The following is a 16,206-nucleotide window of genomic DNA, read 5'->3' as shown; positions in this document are numbered from 1 at the left end:
GGAACTATCTCTACCGCAATGTAGCTGTCAAATCCTTGCCCTGCCAGAAACCTCTTCAGTTAAACAAAGAGATGAAAGTCTGTACATTCAAGGCCAGGGCTGTACATGGAGTGGTCTAAGATCTCTCACCTGAAGTGATGCAAAGGGCCCGTGTGTACTCGGCTGTATGGGGTTGTGCACATTCGATTGGCCTTCCGTGAATTGTCTGCACCATCGTCTGACCATCCTATCACTCACGACGTCCGGTCTGCATAACTCACGATTGCTAGTGGCTCTGTGCCAAATTCTGAGCGTGCAATGTAAGCTACATCGCAGTCGGTGGGAGACTTTATGAGAGCTGCAATCTTTAACCTAGAACTGTCCTAAACCGGCTGCATTGCAACTGTACCAGATTACAGCTACATGCCACTTCTTCCTGCCTGCATGTGTGTGTGTCGCTCTCTGACCACTAGTGCTGCATATAGGCACCATTGGAGCTTTTTTCAGGATGCCCCTCGTATATGAACTTTCAGAAGCTTTTATTATTAGTGTTCCTGTTTTAATGTGTTGGTTAGCTAAATCAGGTACCTATACAATGCAATTCTATAAATTCCTTGCGTTAAATTTCTAATACTTACATACGCTTTTTGTCAGCATTAATGGTATAACTGCATGTTGTCAGTTTCACAGCACTCTACTTGGATATACTGTACTGAAGCAGAAATCCCATTGATAATGTAAGGAAATATAACACTTTATTTTGTTCGATTCAATTGTTTCACTTATATGCAAGAGTTAAGTTGTTTGCTTTACAGAGAAGAGAGAAGTAGCTTTATGCATTGAAAAATGAGTCCACACTCATGGTTCTTGCAAGCAGAGGGTTCCAAACCTCAGTGGAAATATCAACATATAATACCGAGAATGTATAAGGAGACTGATAAATTACAAATTGTATTTCTTAATCAATCACTCTTCACTCTTATCTCATTAGGCGTAACTTTAAAAATATCAAGTATTTTATTTTAAACTTACTGCGTATGACAAAATTCCATAATCCTTCCTTAGGTTGTGAATTGTAATAAATTTCCAAATTCACTATTTTGCAGTTTGAATTCAAATCATAGAGAATAGAGAAATTGAGTCAATTTCATAGAAGATAATATTGGTACTTAGCAAAACCATACGTGGATCTGTATGAGTTTATTATTTCCATTTGCAAAAACATCGATTTAGTTTAGTTTGTAATTGTCAGGGAAAAATGTAAATTTTGTCCTGGAAAACCTGGAAAAGTCAGGGAATTTCATTTCTGCTTGTTTGTAGCCACCCTGTTGAAACTGGGTCATAACATAGCTGAAAGTTTCTAAAATCAACAGGTGAAAAGTTGATAAGCTTGTTTCACTTGCAGTGTTTGTGTTCATCATTTTGCAAATGGTGCTTACACCTCTATATTACATAAGCAATTAACATTGTATCTAAAAATATCTGTTTGGCGGTTACGCAGAGATAGGTAATTTACTCTGATAAGCTTACTTTTCATTTTTCTGGGCAAATTTTCTCCCCAATCAATTTCGCCACCCGTCTGGTGGTTTCGTCAGGCGTGTACTGTCTTGCTGTGGGCGACGTGGTTCCTTCTTCCACTTGTGCTCGTGGCGGTGCTAATTGATGCAGTCCTTTCACTTTCTGTTGTTCTGGTGTGGGTGTAATGCTTCCTTCTTTTGCCGCACATTGCGGTTTTGGCACTGTAGACGTCGGTTCTCGGTCTTGTCGTCTGCTTCCGTGGAACAGCGTTTGTTCGCGTGCACAGGCAGGCTTTTTTTGCAAACGCTTGGTTTCTTGTCATGCGGAGGGAGCAGATTGGGTGGGTATGCATATTCCTGATAGCGGGAAGCCAGGTTTTATTGAGGGCCCCGTAGTTAGTGTTGAGGTTGGCAGGAGTGGTCACTATTGCGTAGGTTTCTTCTGAGAGCCTTTCCAATGTGGATTTCCCTTGCATGACTATTTTGTCTCCTCCCACGTCGGTGGTCAGCATCATGCTCCTTGAGTCTATAATCAAGTTCGCACTTATACCTACATACTTGCTTCCACAGGTGCAGGTGATCACTATGTTCTCTTGTTTATGCTGCTGTATTTGTAACGAAAAAGGTTATAGAAATCATGTCTTGCTCCAAATGCAACACAGAAATATCTACCCCATCCTGTAGTTCGGCATTTATATGGACCTAATTTATAAGAGTGACAGAAATCGAATGATGCACTATCCATCGACCAGCTTCATAGGTGTTTCATGGACATTTCAAAAATTCATCGAAAATGCTGTGCCTCTCTTACCCAGAGTGTGTTTGAAGCAAAACCTACAAGAAAATATAGAGCCTACTACCGGCTTTGAGACAGTGCAATGTGTTGTTCTGTTCCACGAATAATGATCATTCTGAAGACGCAAGTGACCTTATCTGCAGATTCTTCATTCCAATAGTGTTGAAATGCATTGCTTCCTCAATGACAGAAATGTTTGAAAGACCTAAATACTTAAATCACAAGTCCCTCAGTCGTAAAGTTCACCTACTTTAGATGTGTCTTGGTAGAAGCAGACTAGTCGGACATCAGCGCCATGCAGCAGAAATTGTAAGTTCTTGGAATAACATGAGAGCTAGTCGAGTGCCATGGCTGGAAGGATCATAACATGCTATGGCTATAGAAACAGTATCATGCCAACAAGGTGAAGTCATAGGACTTTCCTTCCTCTTTATACATGATGTGTATCCATTTTATGCTTTACGTGAAAGAACAGCTTCATATGTTTTGTCCATAAGTATTGACACTCTGGAGATCAACTCTTGCCATGTTTGGTTACAATCTAGCCATAGCATACTCATATTTTCGTGGTTTATGACAAAAATAAATAAATGTCAGTGTCAGCCTTGAATCTATGAGACATTCTTTCATATGTATAAGATAGAAAGTTTTCATGTGAAGGTTTCAAGCATCAAAATAAGGCCTCAATGAGTAAAAAATTAATGAGTATTTTTTGATACAATGTACCCTGTCCCTGTATATCAGCAATTTATTGATGTAATATTTATCAGCTGACAAATCATATAATACCAGTAATTGATTATTTTCACCATTTGCATTATTGCATCAATTTTCTTGCCTCTTTTTTAATAGTGCACATTTCTGGTTGTACTTATACTTCAAGGTAATAAAAATCATTTGTGTTCGATAAACAATCATTTATTTCTTGAACTGGCAATGTTTCACTACCCTCGTGGTATTCTAATCAAGTTGAGTGTTTAATTTTGCTACATGTAACTAAATGTTTTAGAAAAATGAATGATAGTTTGCATAACGTACCTGATTCTATTACATTTAAACAATTTTCTTATCCCCTAGATCTGAAGTTGATAAGTCCAAGTCCATCTGGTTGGTTGCACCTTTAGTGTCAAAGCTTCCAAGTGCAGTCCAAGGCAGAGTTCTACGAGTAGCAGGTATGTACGAGTATATAAAAAACCATCCATCTGTATAGTGTATCTTTTCATGACAGTGGTAATGCAGGATTTCCTGGCATTCATTGAAGAAGTCTCCAGTGCATTACAGTCATGGACACTTCTGGGTTAACAAATCCATTCACTTTTATTGAAAATCATAACAACCCCGAAGTGTCTGTTACTGTACCATGCCAGGCACAAGGAGAAGTGTGAACGCAGAGCTCCACACAATCTTGATTTCAGTTGTAGTGGAAGCAGTGCAATCAGCAACACACTAGTGGATATGCTGGCTCAGTGGCCAAGCTCGTTAAGTGGTCGATTTTTCCATCACCACCGAAGTTGCTGTGTTCAATTTCCAGTCTGGGCATGGATGTTCTCTGTGGGTATCCCTTGTATTTCTCAAGAAAAAAATACAATTGTTGGTAAATTACAATGCTAGAAATGCAATACCTGAAATTAATGTTACATGTGTTATTTTTTCTGATAATAACAGTACATATTTTTACATAAAATGCTGTATTTAGAACATTTCTGTAGTTTTCATTTTGTAATTCAGATTGTATTTATCAGACAAGCGTTAACAATTTCTCACAAAATTCAGTTAATTTTTATTTGATTGTGTCAGGCCCATTACCTTACTTTCATGTTATTTTCTTTTAAGGCATGAAAATCAACACCATAGGAGGAAAAGACCATAGACCAAAAACATTTGTATTATTACATATTTTGAATGCTTGGTAGCGTAAATATTTGGACCCTTATAATAATCATAGAGGCCATTTGTGAATACCCTGTATATTGCAATTAGCCTGTGTAAGGTGTATATATATATATATATTTACTGGGTGTCCACAATTTATATTTACAACTTTAAGTCTAAAGAACTAAATAATGGAACGAGGTATCTCAGTTCTGTTCCCTTCATTTAAAAGAGAAACTCTCAAATTTTTTTTTTGACCACCTCAATTCATCTCTATGTGTGCCCCCCCTTGTTGCCCATAGGATATCAAGGCGATACTCGATTTCCTGCCATGTCCACTCTAGTACCTCCTCAGTAAGTGTTGCGATGGCTGCAGTGATCCTTTGTCGTAGGACTTGAATATTGAGAACTGGCATTCGGTACACAATATCCTTAACATAACCCCATAAAAATAAATCCAAAGGGGTTATGTCGGGTGAACTTGGTGGCCATGTAATTGGGCCATTCCTCCCAATCCATCGACCAGGAAAATGTTCATCTAAGGATCTGCGTACCTCCAGAGCCCAGTGAGGTGGTGCACCATCCTGTTGGAAAAAGATATCTGGCTGGAGATTCTCCAGTTGTGGGAAAACAAATTGGTCCAGCATATCCAGGTAACAATTTAAGTTAACAGTTTGTTCAGCAAAGAGAGTTTCCCTTTTAAATGAAGGCAACAGAACTCAGATACTTTGTTCCATTATTTAGTTATTTAGATTTGAAGTTGTAAAGATAAATTGTGGATACCCAGTGTGTGTGTGTGTGTGTGTATATATATATATATATATATATATATAAATCAAATAAGGTAAAAGGAAACACTCACCGGACAGTAGGAAAATTCAAAATTTTCGCTAATTTATAGCATCATCGGTGTGAGAAGAAACAGAAGACGGAACCGGAAGTTGGGGTCCTGCAGAGTTGCCAGGTCCCCATTGAAGAAGAAGCGGTGCGTAAAACGAAAAAAATACTGTTTCGTCACCAGGCTCGTCGTAAACTGTGAGTGTGTAGGATGAGTTGGGCGGGAGGGTGGGTGAGGGTTGGGCATTACTGGGTGGCCTTGTTCAGGCCAGGTGGAGTGGTTGCACTCATGGCCGATATATAGGCCCTCTCCCATCTTTTGCGAACAGAGGTGTTGGCTGGTTGGGGTAGGAGGTGGATGATCGCTACCCGGAAGCAGTCGTTGAAACTGATGTTGTGGTGGTTGGTGTGGACGGCGACAGTGAAGTCCAGGTTGTGGGTGGAGGAGCGGTGGTTATTGATGCGGAGGTTGAGGGCCGTTGATGTTTCCCCCAGGTAAAAATCACCACAGATGTTGCAGGTGAGGATGTAGATAAGGTTTGAGGCATGGCAGGTCCCTTTGGGATGGAGGGTAAATTTGCCAGTGGCCGTGTGCACCTGGAGGGTGTGAGAAGTGATGAGGATGGGACAGGTCTTGCACCTGGGTCGGTTGCATTTATGGGCAGGGGGGTGTTGGATGTGTGGTGAAGGAGTGTTGTGGACCAGGATGTTTTGGAGGTTAGGGGGGCGTTTGAAAACCACCCTGGGTTTGTCGGGAAATATGTTTTTGGTTTCGGGATCACTGTGGAGGATTGGGAGAAGAGAGTGCAGTGTGTGCCTGATTTTGTTGAGGTGGGGATGATATTGGGTGATGAGTGCAGGTGGGTTGGTGGCAGCAGGTTTCTTGGTGGTGGTGGTATGTGAGGCAGCTCGTGATATTTGCTTGGTGACCAGGATGGAGGGATATCCACGGTTAACCAGGGCCTGGTGTAGGCGGAGGTTATAATTCTGGCGGGAGGTGAGTGAAGTGTTCAGGCGCTGTCCCCTAAGGGCCAGAGAGAATGGAATTGCTTTTTTGGTGTGGAACGGGTGGGAGCTGGAGAAGTGTAGGTATTGCAAGTGGTTGGTGGGTTTTATGTGGATGGAGGTAGTCAGGTGTCCTCCCTCGATGTGCACGTCCACATCCAGGAAGGTGATCTGGTTGGGGGAGTGTGTCCAGGTGAATTTTAGGGAACGGAAGTGGTTAAGTTGGTCCAGGAAGGCTGACAAGGATGGTTCTCCATGTGTCCAGAGCATGAAGATGTCGTCGATGAAGCGGAGCCAGAGGAGGGGTTGGAGGGGTTGGGTAGCCAAAAACTCTTGCTCAAGTTGGCCCATGAAGAGGTTTGCATAGGATGGGGCCATTCTGGTACCCATGGCTGTACCTCGGATCTGTAGGAAATTTTGGTTTTCGAAGGTGAAGTTGTTACAAGTGAGGACAAGGTGGGCTAGGTGGGTCAGGAAGTTGGTGCTGGGGTTGTGAGGTTTTGGGTCTGCTATTGAGATAGAATTCTATGGAGCGGAGGCCATGGGGGTGAGGTATGTTGGTGTAGAGGGAAGTGACATCAATGGTGGCAAGGATGGTATTTGGGGGCAATGGCGGGAGGGTGCTGATTTTCTGGAGGAAGTGGTTGGTGTCACGGAGGTAGGAGGGCAGAGCTTTCACAAGAGGCTGGAGATGGGAGTCAACAAAGGCTGAGATTCGTTCTGTAGGTGAGTTATAGCTGGACACAATGGGTCTGCCAGGGTTGCCAGGTTTGTGGATTTTGGGCAATAGATAGAAGGTGGGGGTGCGGGGATTATCGGGTATTAACATGGCGGTGGTACGAGCTGTTAGGCCTTCAGGTGGGCCGCGGGTGTGGATGAAGTCCCGGATTTTGGTGAGGTGTTCGGCGGATAGGTCAACTGTGGTGGGTTTGTAGGTGGAGGGGTCAGCCAGCTGGCGGTTGGCTTCCGCCAGGTAGTCTTGAGAGTTCAAGACCACCGTGGTGGACCCCTTGTCAGCTGGGAGGATTTTGATGTTGTGGTTGTTGCGGAGGTCTCTGAGAGCTTTCTGTTGGGGGGGATTGAGGTTAGGTTGGTTGTGAAAGTTATTTAAGAATGAGCTGTCAGAGGTGGTGGAAATGACGGCAGTGATGTATCTTTCCAAGGGGTGGTTGGTGGGCAGGGGGGGTGGATCTTGGGAGGAGGGGGGCTAAATTGAAGGAGGCTCGGGTGGGTTTCACTGGTAGTAGTTTGGAGTGAGGGATTTTTGGCCCAGAAATGTTGCCATCGGAGGCTGCGAGCAAATGTGTGTATGTCAAAAAGTAGGCGGAATTGGTTGGGGGGAGTTGTGGGGGAGAAGGTGAGGCCTTTGGATAAAACAGCTATTTCATCAGTGCTCAGTTTATGGCTGGATAAATTGAGTACAGTCTGGTTGTTTTTGAGTGGGTTAGGGTCATTGGTGGTCATGGATCTGGTAGGGGTGGGTTTGTCCGTGACTGGTTGTTTCCCAAGGTGCGATGTATGGGAGTGCAGTTTTGGTTTTCAGGGGGGGTCTGTGGTGGTGTGTGAGGGGTGGGCAATGGTAGAGGGGGGTCGGGTAATAGCGGGCATGTTGGTGTGGGACTGAAATTGGGCGGCAGTGGAAGGGGAAGGTGCAGCCAGTCTGAAAGCTTGACGGCAGAGATTGGAGAGTTTTTGGAGGTGTTTAGTGTTAAGATCACTGGCAATGGAATGGGCGGAGTGTGCAGAAGGAGTCTATTTTGTGATGGTGGTTACCTGGGGTCAGCAACAGGATTTTGGTAAGGGATTGAATAGAAATGGACAGTTCTCGGGCGCGATTTAGCTGGATCGGTACATGGTGTGGGTCAGTTCAATAGCGAAATCTCTCGCTAGTGGGAAAATCGTGGGTTGACCCCTCCACCTACAAACCCACCACAGTTGACCTATCCGCCGAACACCTCACCAAAATCCGGGACTTCATCCACACCCGCGGCCCACCTGAAGGCCTAACACCGCGAACACCTCACCAAAATCCGGGACTTCATCCACACCCGCGGCCCACCTGAAGGCCTAACAGCTCGTACCACTGCCATGTTAATACCCGATAATCCCTGCACCCCACCTTCTATCTATTGCCCAAAATCCACAAACCTGGCAACCCTGGCAGACCCATTGTGTCCAGCTATAACTCACCTACAGAACGAATCTCAGCCTTTGTTGACTCCCATCTCCAGCCTCTTGTGAAAGCTCTGCCCTCCTACCTCCGTGACACCAACCACTTCCTCCAGAAAATCAGCACCCTCCCGCCATTGCCCCCAAATACCATCCTTGCCACCATTGATGTCACTTCCCTCTACACCAACATACCTCACTCCCATGGCCTCCGCTCCATAGAATTCTATCTCAATAGCAGACCCAAACCTCACAACCCCAGCACCAACTTCCTGACTCACCTAGCCCACCTTGTCCTCACTTGTAACAACTTCACCTTCGAAAACCAAAATTTCCTACAGATCCGAGGTACAGCCATGGGTACCAGAATGGCCCCATCCTATGCAAACCTCTTCATGGGCCAACTTGAGCAAGAGTTTTTGGCTACCCAACCCCTCCAACCCCTCCTCTGGCTCCGCTTCATCGACGACATCTTCATGCTCTGGACACATGGAGAACCATCCTTGTCAGCCTTCCTGGACCAACTTAACCACTTCCGTTCCCTAAAATTCACCTGGACACACTCCCCCAACCAGATCACCTTCCTGGATGTGGACGTGCACATCGAGGGAGGACACCTGACTACCTCCATCCACATAAAACCCACCAACCACTTGCAATACCTACACTTCTCCAGCTCCCACCCGTTCCACACCAAAAAAGCAATTCCATTCTCTCTGGCCCTCAGGGGACAGCGCCTGAACACTTCACCCACCTCCCGCCAGAATTATAACCTCCGCCTACACCAGGCCCTGGTTAACCGTGGATATCCCTCCATCCTGGTCACCAAGCAAATATCACGAGCTGCCTCACATACCACCACCACCAAGAAACCTGCTGCCACCAACCCACCTGCACTCATCACCCAATATCATCCCCACCTCAACAAAATCAGGCACACACTGCACTCTCTTCTCCCAATCCTCCACAGTGATCCCGAAACCAAAAACATATTTCCCGACAAACCCAGGGTGGTTTTCAAACGCCCCCCTAACCTCCAAAACATCCTGGTCCACAACACTCCTTCACCACACATCCAACACCCCCCTGCCCATAAATGCAACCGACCCAGGTGCAAGACCTGTCCCATCCTTATCACTTCTCACACACTCCAGGTGCACACGGCCACTGGCAAATTTACCCTCCATCCCAAAGGGACCTGCCATGCCTCAAACCTTATCTACATCCTCACCTGCAACATCTGTGGTGATTTTTACCTGGGGGAAACATCAACGGCCCTCAACCTCCGCATCAATAACCACCGCTCCTCCACCCACAACCTTGACTTCACTGTCGCCGTCCACACCAACCACCCCAACATCAGTTTCAACGACTGCTTCCGGGTAGCGATCATCCACCTCCTACCCCAACCAGCCAACACCTCTGTTCGCAAAAGATGGGAGAGGGCCTATATATCGGCCATGAGTGTAACCACTCCACCTGGCCTGAACAAGGCCACCCAGTAATGCCCAACCCTCACCCACCCTCCCGCCCTCCCTCCCAACTCATCCTACACACTCACAGTTTACGACGAGCCTGGTGACGAAACAGTATTTTTTTCGTTCTACGCACCGCTTCTTCTTCAATGGGGACCTGGCAACTCTGCAGGACCCCAACTTCCGGTTCCGTCTTCTGTTTCTTCTCACACCGATGATGCTATAAATTAGCGAAAATTTTGAATTTTCCTACTGTCCGGTGAGTGTTTCCTTTTACCTTATGGATAAAAGCAAGGAGGGCCAAAAGGGCTAAGTAAAAATCAAATAAGGTAAAAGGAAACACTCACCGGACAGTAGGAAAATTCAAAATTTTCGCTAATTTATAGCATCATCGGTGTGAGAAGAAACAGAAGACGGAACCGGAAGTTGGGGTCCTGCAGAGTTGCCAGGTCCCCATTGAAGAAGAAGCGGTGCGTAGAACGAAAAAAACACTGTTTCGTCACCAGGCTCGTCGTAAACTGTGAGTGTGTAGGATGAGTTGGGCGGGAGGGTGGGTGAGGGTTGGGCATTACTGGGTGGCCTTGTTCAGGCCAGGTGGAGTGGTTGCACTCATGGCCGATATATAGGCCCTCTCCCATCTTTTGCGAACAGAGGTGTTGGCTGGTTGGGGTAGGAGGTGGATGATCGCTACCCGGAAGCAGTCGTTGAAACTGATGTTGTGGTGGTTGGTGTGGACGGCGACAGTGAAGTCCAGGTTGTGGGTGGAGGAGCGGTGGTTATTGATGCGAAGGTTGAGGGCCGTTGATGTTTCCCCCAGGTAAAAATCACCACAGATGTTGCAGGTGAGGATGTAGATAAGGTTTGAGGCATGGCAGGTCCCTTTGGGATGGAGGGTAAATTTGCCAGTGGCCGTGTGCACCTGGAGGGTGTGAGAAGTGATGAGGATGGGACAGGTCTTGCACCTGGGTCGGTTGCATTTATGGGCAGGGGGGTGTTGGATGTGTGGTGAAGGAGTGTTGTGGACCAGGATGTTTTGGAGGTTAGGGGGGCGTTTGAAAACCACCCTGGGTTTGTCGGGAAATATGTTTTTGGTTTCGGGATCACTGTGGAGGATTGGGAGAAGAGAGTGCAGTGTGTGCCTGATTTTGTTGAGGTGGGGATGATATTGGGTGATGAGTGCAGGTGGGTTGGTGGCAGCAGGTTTCTTGGTGGTGGTGGTATGTGAGGCAGCTCGTGATATTTGCTTGGTGACCAGGATGGAGGGATATCCACGGTTAACCAGGGCCTGGTGTAGGCGGAGGTTATAATTCTGGCGGGAGGTGGGTGAAGTGTTCAGGCGCTGTCCCCTGAGGGCCAGAGAGAATGGAATTGCTTTTTTGGTGTGGAACGGGTGGGAGCTGGAGAAGTGTAGGTATTGCATGTAATACCTACACTTCTCCAGCTCCCACCCGTTCCACACCAAAAAAGCAATTCCATTCTCTCTGGCCCTCAGGGGACAGCGCCTGAACACTTCACCCACCTCCCGCCAGAATTATAACCTCCGCCTACACCAGGCCCTGGTTAACCGTGGATATCCCTCCATCCTGGTCACCAAGCAAATATCACGAGCTGCCTCACATACCACTACCACCAAGAAACCTGCTGCCACCAACCCACCTGCACTCATCACCCAATATCATCCCCACCTCAACAAAATCAGGCACACACTGCACTCTCTTCTCCCAATCCTCCACAGTGATCCCGAAACCAAAAACATATTTCCCGACAAACCCAGGGTGGTTTTCAAACGCCCCCCTAACCTCCAAAACATCCTGGTCCACAACACTCCTTCACCACACATCCAACACCCCCCTGCCCATAAATGCAACCGACCCAGGTGCAAGACCTGTCCCATCCTCATCACTTCTCACACCCTCCAGGTGCACACGGCCACTGGCAAATTTACCCTCCATCCCAAAGGGACCTGCCATGCCTCAAACCTTATCTACATCCTCACCTGCAACATCTGTGGTGATTTTTACCTGGGGGAAACATCAACGGCCCTCAACCTTCGCATCAATAACCACCGCTCCTCCACCCACAACCTGGACTTCACTGTCGCCGTCCACACCAACCACCACAACATCAGTTTCAACGACTGCTTCCGGGTAGCGATCATCCACCTCCTACCCCAACCAGCCAACACCTCTGTTCGCAAAAGATGGGAGAGGGCCTATATATCGGCCATGAGTGCAACCACTCCACCTGGCCTGAACAAGGCCACCCAGTAATGCCCAACCCTCACCCACCCTCCCGCCCAACTCATCCTACACACTCACAGTTTACGACGAGCCTGGTGACGAAACAGTGTTTTTTTCGTTCTACGCACCGCTTCTTCTTCAATGGGGACCTGGCAACTCTGCAGGACCCCAACTTCCGGTTCCGTCTTCTGTTTCTTCTCACACCGATGATGCTATAAATTAGCGAAAATTTTGAATTTTCCTACTGTCCGGTGAGTGTTTCCTTTTACCTTATTTGATTTTTTTTATATATATATATATATATATATATATATATATATATACAAATTATGAAGGAGACAGTAAACACTTACCACACGAATAGAAATAATGTGTCAGAGCGGGGGGGGGGGGGGTGGAGATGTGTCCGCAGGCGATGGGAAAGCAGGCATGCACGCCAGGATACCCCCTGGACTCAACCTAGCCAACTAGTAACTCTTTCCTCCCCGAAACTACCCACCCACCTTACAGTAAACACTGGCTAAAGTACTTCGTGTTTCCTATCAACTGTTTCTGGCAACACTGACCGTAGAGACGCTACGGTCAGTATTCTGTGCCTCTACTCAAAGTGTCGTCGATCTTTTATCTTCCTTCTTGAAAATGCGACCCAGATCGCGAAATATTGAATTATTTCTATTTGTGTGGTAAGTGTTTACTGTCTCCTTCATAATTTGTATTTATCCGCCCTTTTGGCACCATTTCTGACCCTATTCCTGTGATATATATATATATATATAATGGATAAAAGCAAGGAGGGCCAAAAGGGCTAAGTAAAAATCAAAGAAGGTAAAAGAAAACACTCACCGGACAGTAGAAAAATTCAAAATTTTTGCTAATTTCATAGCATCATCGGTGTGAGGAGAAATAGACGGAACTTCCGGTTTATATATATTTATATATATATATATATATATATATATATATTTTGCATGACTCGATTTTTCATAGTCATCCTAGCTAACTTGATCGCGGGATCCAGTTAAAATTATGTATCTTAATAAAAAGGTTAAGGTATAATATTGTTATAACAATGTCATAATATATGTATATATTATTATTATTTGGCTTCCATGATGAGACAGATGCACTGATCAGTATTATTTATGTCACAATAAGATACAACCACTTAAATCGTTCATACCACTAAATTATATATTTGTACGTCATAGGTAATTTTCAGACTGAAAGCCTTTGAAAGTCAATTCAAAACTATATATTTATAATAAAAGTATTCGATATATCAGTTTTATTGTGTAAAGTTTTATTTGTGTCTGTCACGTGCACACATATAGTATATGTACGAGGTGTGGCTAGAAAGAAACTGGACTGTTGCTACAAAATATTTTACTGGTTATTTTGTACAATATGAACATTATCCTCTTCAAAGTACTCCCCTGAACTATCGATACACCGCTCCATACGAATCTTCCATTGCTGGAAGCAGTGCTGGAAATCATTTTCTGAAACCATGTTCATGACCTCCGTCACTTTTGTTTTCACAAATTCTACGGTCGTAAATCTGGTTCCTTTTAGTGCTGATTTGACCTTTGGGAATAAAATAAAGTCGCATGGAGCAAGATCCGGCAAATAGGGTGGATGTTCTAACACTGGGATCCCATGCTTGGCCAATAAAACCTTGACTGACAATGCCGTGTGGACAGGAGCATTGTCCGGATGAAGAATCCATGACTTGCTTTTCCACAAATCATGTCGTCGTCATCTTGGTCGCTCATGAAGGGTCGTCAGCACTGTAATGTAATAATGTTGGTTGTTTTGCAATAGCTTGAATACTCAAGTGATGATATTTTTTAATCAATTCACCGACATTTGCAATGTTTGATTCCGTTTTTGACGTACAAGGCCGTCCAAGACATGAGTCGTCCACGATCACTTCTTGTCCCTCTTTAAACCTTTGAAACCACTCAAACACTTGCGTGCATGATAAACACTCATCTCCGTATACTTCCTTCAACAAACCATAAGTTTCTGTGGTGGATTTTCCGAGTTTCATAAGAGACATCAAATTAATATGCTGTTTCACTTTCACACTTAACAATTTTCCGATGGAGCACAGATGTACGGTTCACTTCGTCCACAAGCTACAGCGGAACTGATCGCTCACACCCTGGGAAATCACACAGTCCTTAGGCAGGATATTACGTTATAGACTCATGCACCACTTGACCTTGACACACTTGCCGTTTGTCGACAGCAACATCAATCCGGGTTTATTTCTAGCCACACCTCGTATGTGTCGATCACATATGTGTCAACACTCTGATACCAAATTGTATAGATTAAATCATTTATGCACTAAGGTGATTGATTCACTTTGATTTACTCAATGCGAGATCCAAGAATTGAAACAAAACCTCAAAAATGTAGCTGGCTTCCTCTGCATCAATATCGGTACAATTCCATTCCCTAGACACACAAGATGTAAGAGAAATGAATGAAAATTATAATGTATTGCTGATTCAATGGCCAGGCACATTAAGTTGTCGATTTTCGATCTCTCCATTGAAGTTCCTGGGTTTGAATGCCAGTCTGGGCATGGATATTCTTTCATCTAATCATCACTCATCCTCTTCATCGTGATTTGTCAAAAGTGGCAGAAAAACGATGGAAAAATAATGAAAATAAAAAAAAAGTGATGAACGATTTGCCTGGTAATATTTGTGCAGTACACTGTACAGTGGAACTCCAATTTTACATTCCCAGATTTTACATTCATCCATTATACAGTTTTCATGGTCTAAATATTTTTGGAGATTTCCTCAGATTTTAGATTTTGCTGTACTCACTTGACATCAAGATTTAATTTGAACATGTATTTGTTTTAAAAACTGATTTTTTTTATGTAAGGTGTTGCAAGAAGATTAAATATCACTTCATTTTGCAGGGCATGTTCTAGAAAATGGAAATTGGTCTTCAAAAAATCGGGACAAGGATCGCAGCGTTCAGCGCAGTTCATCGCTTTTGAGCCACCAGCCATTTTTGTCCCTTGTCCTCACGTGCCTCAAAGGCCAGGATGATCAACGGGAAAGCCTGCTCACGTCCCTTCAGTCTCAACTGTCACAGTTCCTGCACCTGTCCAAAGATGTAAGTAGTTTTTGCATAAAATATAATTTGTGAATGAGACCATTGCTACTTCTAAAAGAGCCATGCATCTCCTTTTTCTTCTCTGCAGGTTTACTGAAATCCAAAATCTTTACTAATTGATTTCTTACTCAACTCTTTCCTCACTATAGCTGGCCATAGAATACATCCACAGAACAGATATTATGTTGCTTTTGAATATTATCCACCACACACTTGTGAACTAGCAAACATTTTTTTTTATGCATAAAATCATAATTGGTAAAATTAAAAACAGAATTTCTAATCAATTAATGTAATCTTCAAGTGTCCACACAGCCAACCTACAATGTAAATATCTTTCACAATCCCATTATAATGCTCTACCTTATCCAATGCTCTCTCTTGTATAGGTTTCCACACTTACACAAATTCTTGTCAGAACTTAGTATTTTTAAAAAATGGTCAGTAAAGTCAGTAATATTTTATAATACAAACAAGCAATATTATTATTCTTTTATCATCAATAAAGAAATGTGTGATGGCTGGCTGTGGGGATAATGGAACCAGAAAATAATTTTACAATGTGAAATCCTACAGTAGCTTTTAGGATGACAGTTTATTGATATGATGTAAATAAATGTCGGTATGTGGTCAGTAATTTGTCAATATTTGGTCAGTTTTTTTGTTATTTTGTTCAGTTAAATCAGTAATTTTGACCACTTGAATAGTTTCCACCCCTGTATATGTAATTTCTTCCTGAACCATCTTACTATGTTTATTTTTTCAGTAATTAAATCATGAATGTGAATTCCAAAATGCAGAATAACAGTAGTCAACAGTTTTACTAAATTATTGTGTTATTTATTATTTTTGTTGTTGCATTTTTAAATTAAATGAAGTTATCAAGTTTAAAGGGGGGAACCCCAGAAAAATACCCTCTTCCACCCGCATACATTCGGAGGTAGGCACTATTGTCCCGGTGCCTTAAATTATACCGGAACATCAGTTACGCAAAATATTTACCGGATATCCCCGTTTATCCTTGTTCTTTATTCTTTATTTGTAATTTCCATTTTATATATATATATATATATATATATATATATATATATATATATATATATTTATTTATTTTTACATGATGGTTATGACTTGAATTCATACCAGAAAGAGGACCAATGATTATTCGGAGATGA

At 43.8% G+C, this 16,206-nt stretch overlaps 1 protein-coding gene across 2 annotated transcripts in view; it reads left to right on the top strand.

The window, feature by feature from the left end:
- Positions 1-16,206, top strand: part of LOC145993881 (mediator of RNA polymerase II transcription subunit 12-like) — a 224,189-nt gene that overhangs the window by 156,040 nt on the left and 51,943 nt on the right. For both annotated transcript variants that reach the window (XM_083129754.1, XM_083129753.1), the window contains 2 exons: positions 3,370-3,464; positions 14,832-15,031. In XM_083129754.1, the coding sequence (XP_082985880.1) occupies positions 3,370-3,464; positions 14,832-15,031 (295 nt within the window). The remainder of the gene's footprint in view (positions 1-3,369; positions 3,465-14,831; positions 15,032-16,206) is intronic.

The sequence above is a fragment of the Lepisma saccharinum genome, chromosome 10, assembly GCF_977018435.1.
Source record: "Lepisma saccharinum chromosome 10, izLepSacc3.1, whole genome shotgun sequence".
Taxonomy (NCBI): domain Eukaryota; kingdom Metazoa; phylum Arthropoda; class Insecta; order Zygentoma; family Lepismatidae; genus Lepisma; species Lepisma saccharinum.
This window is presented reverse-complemented; position numbering and strand designations above follow the sequence as displayed.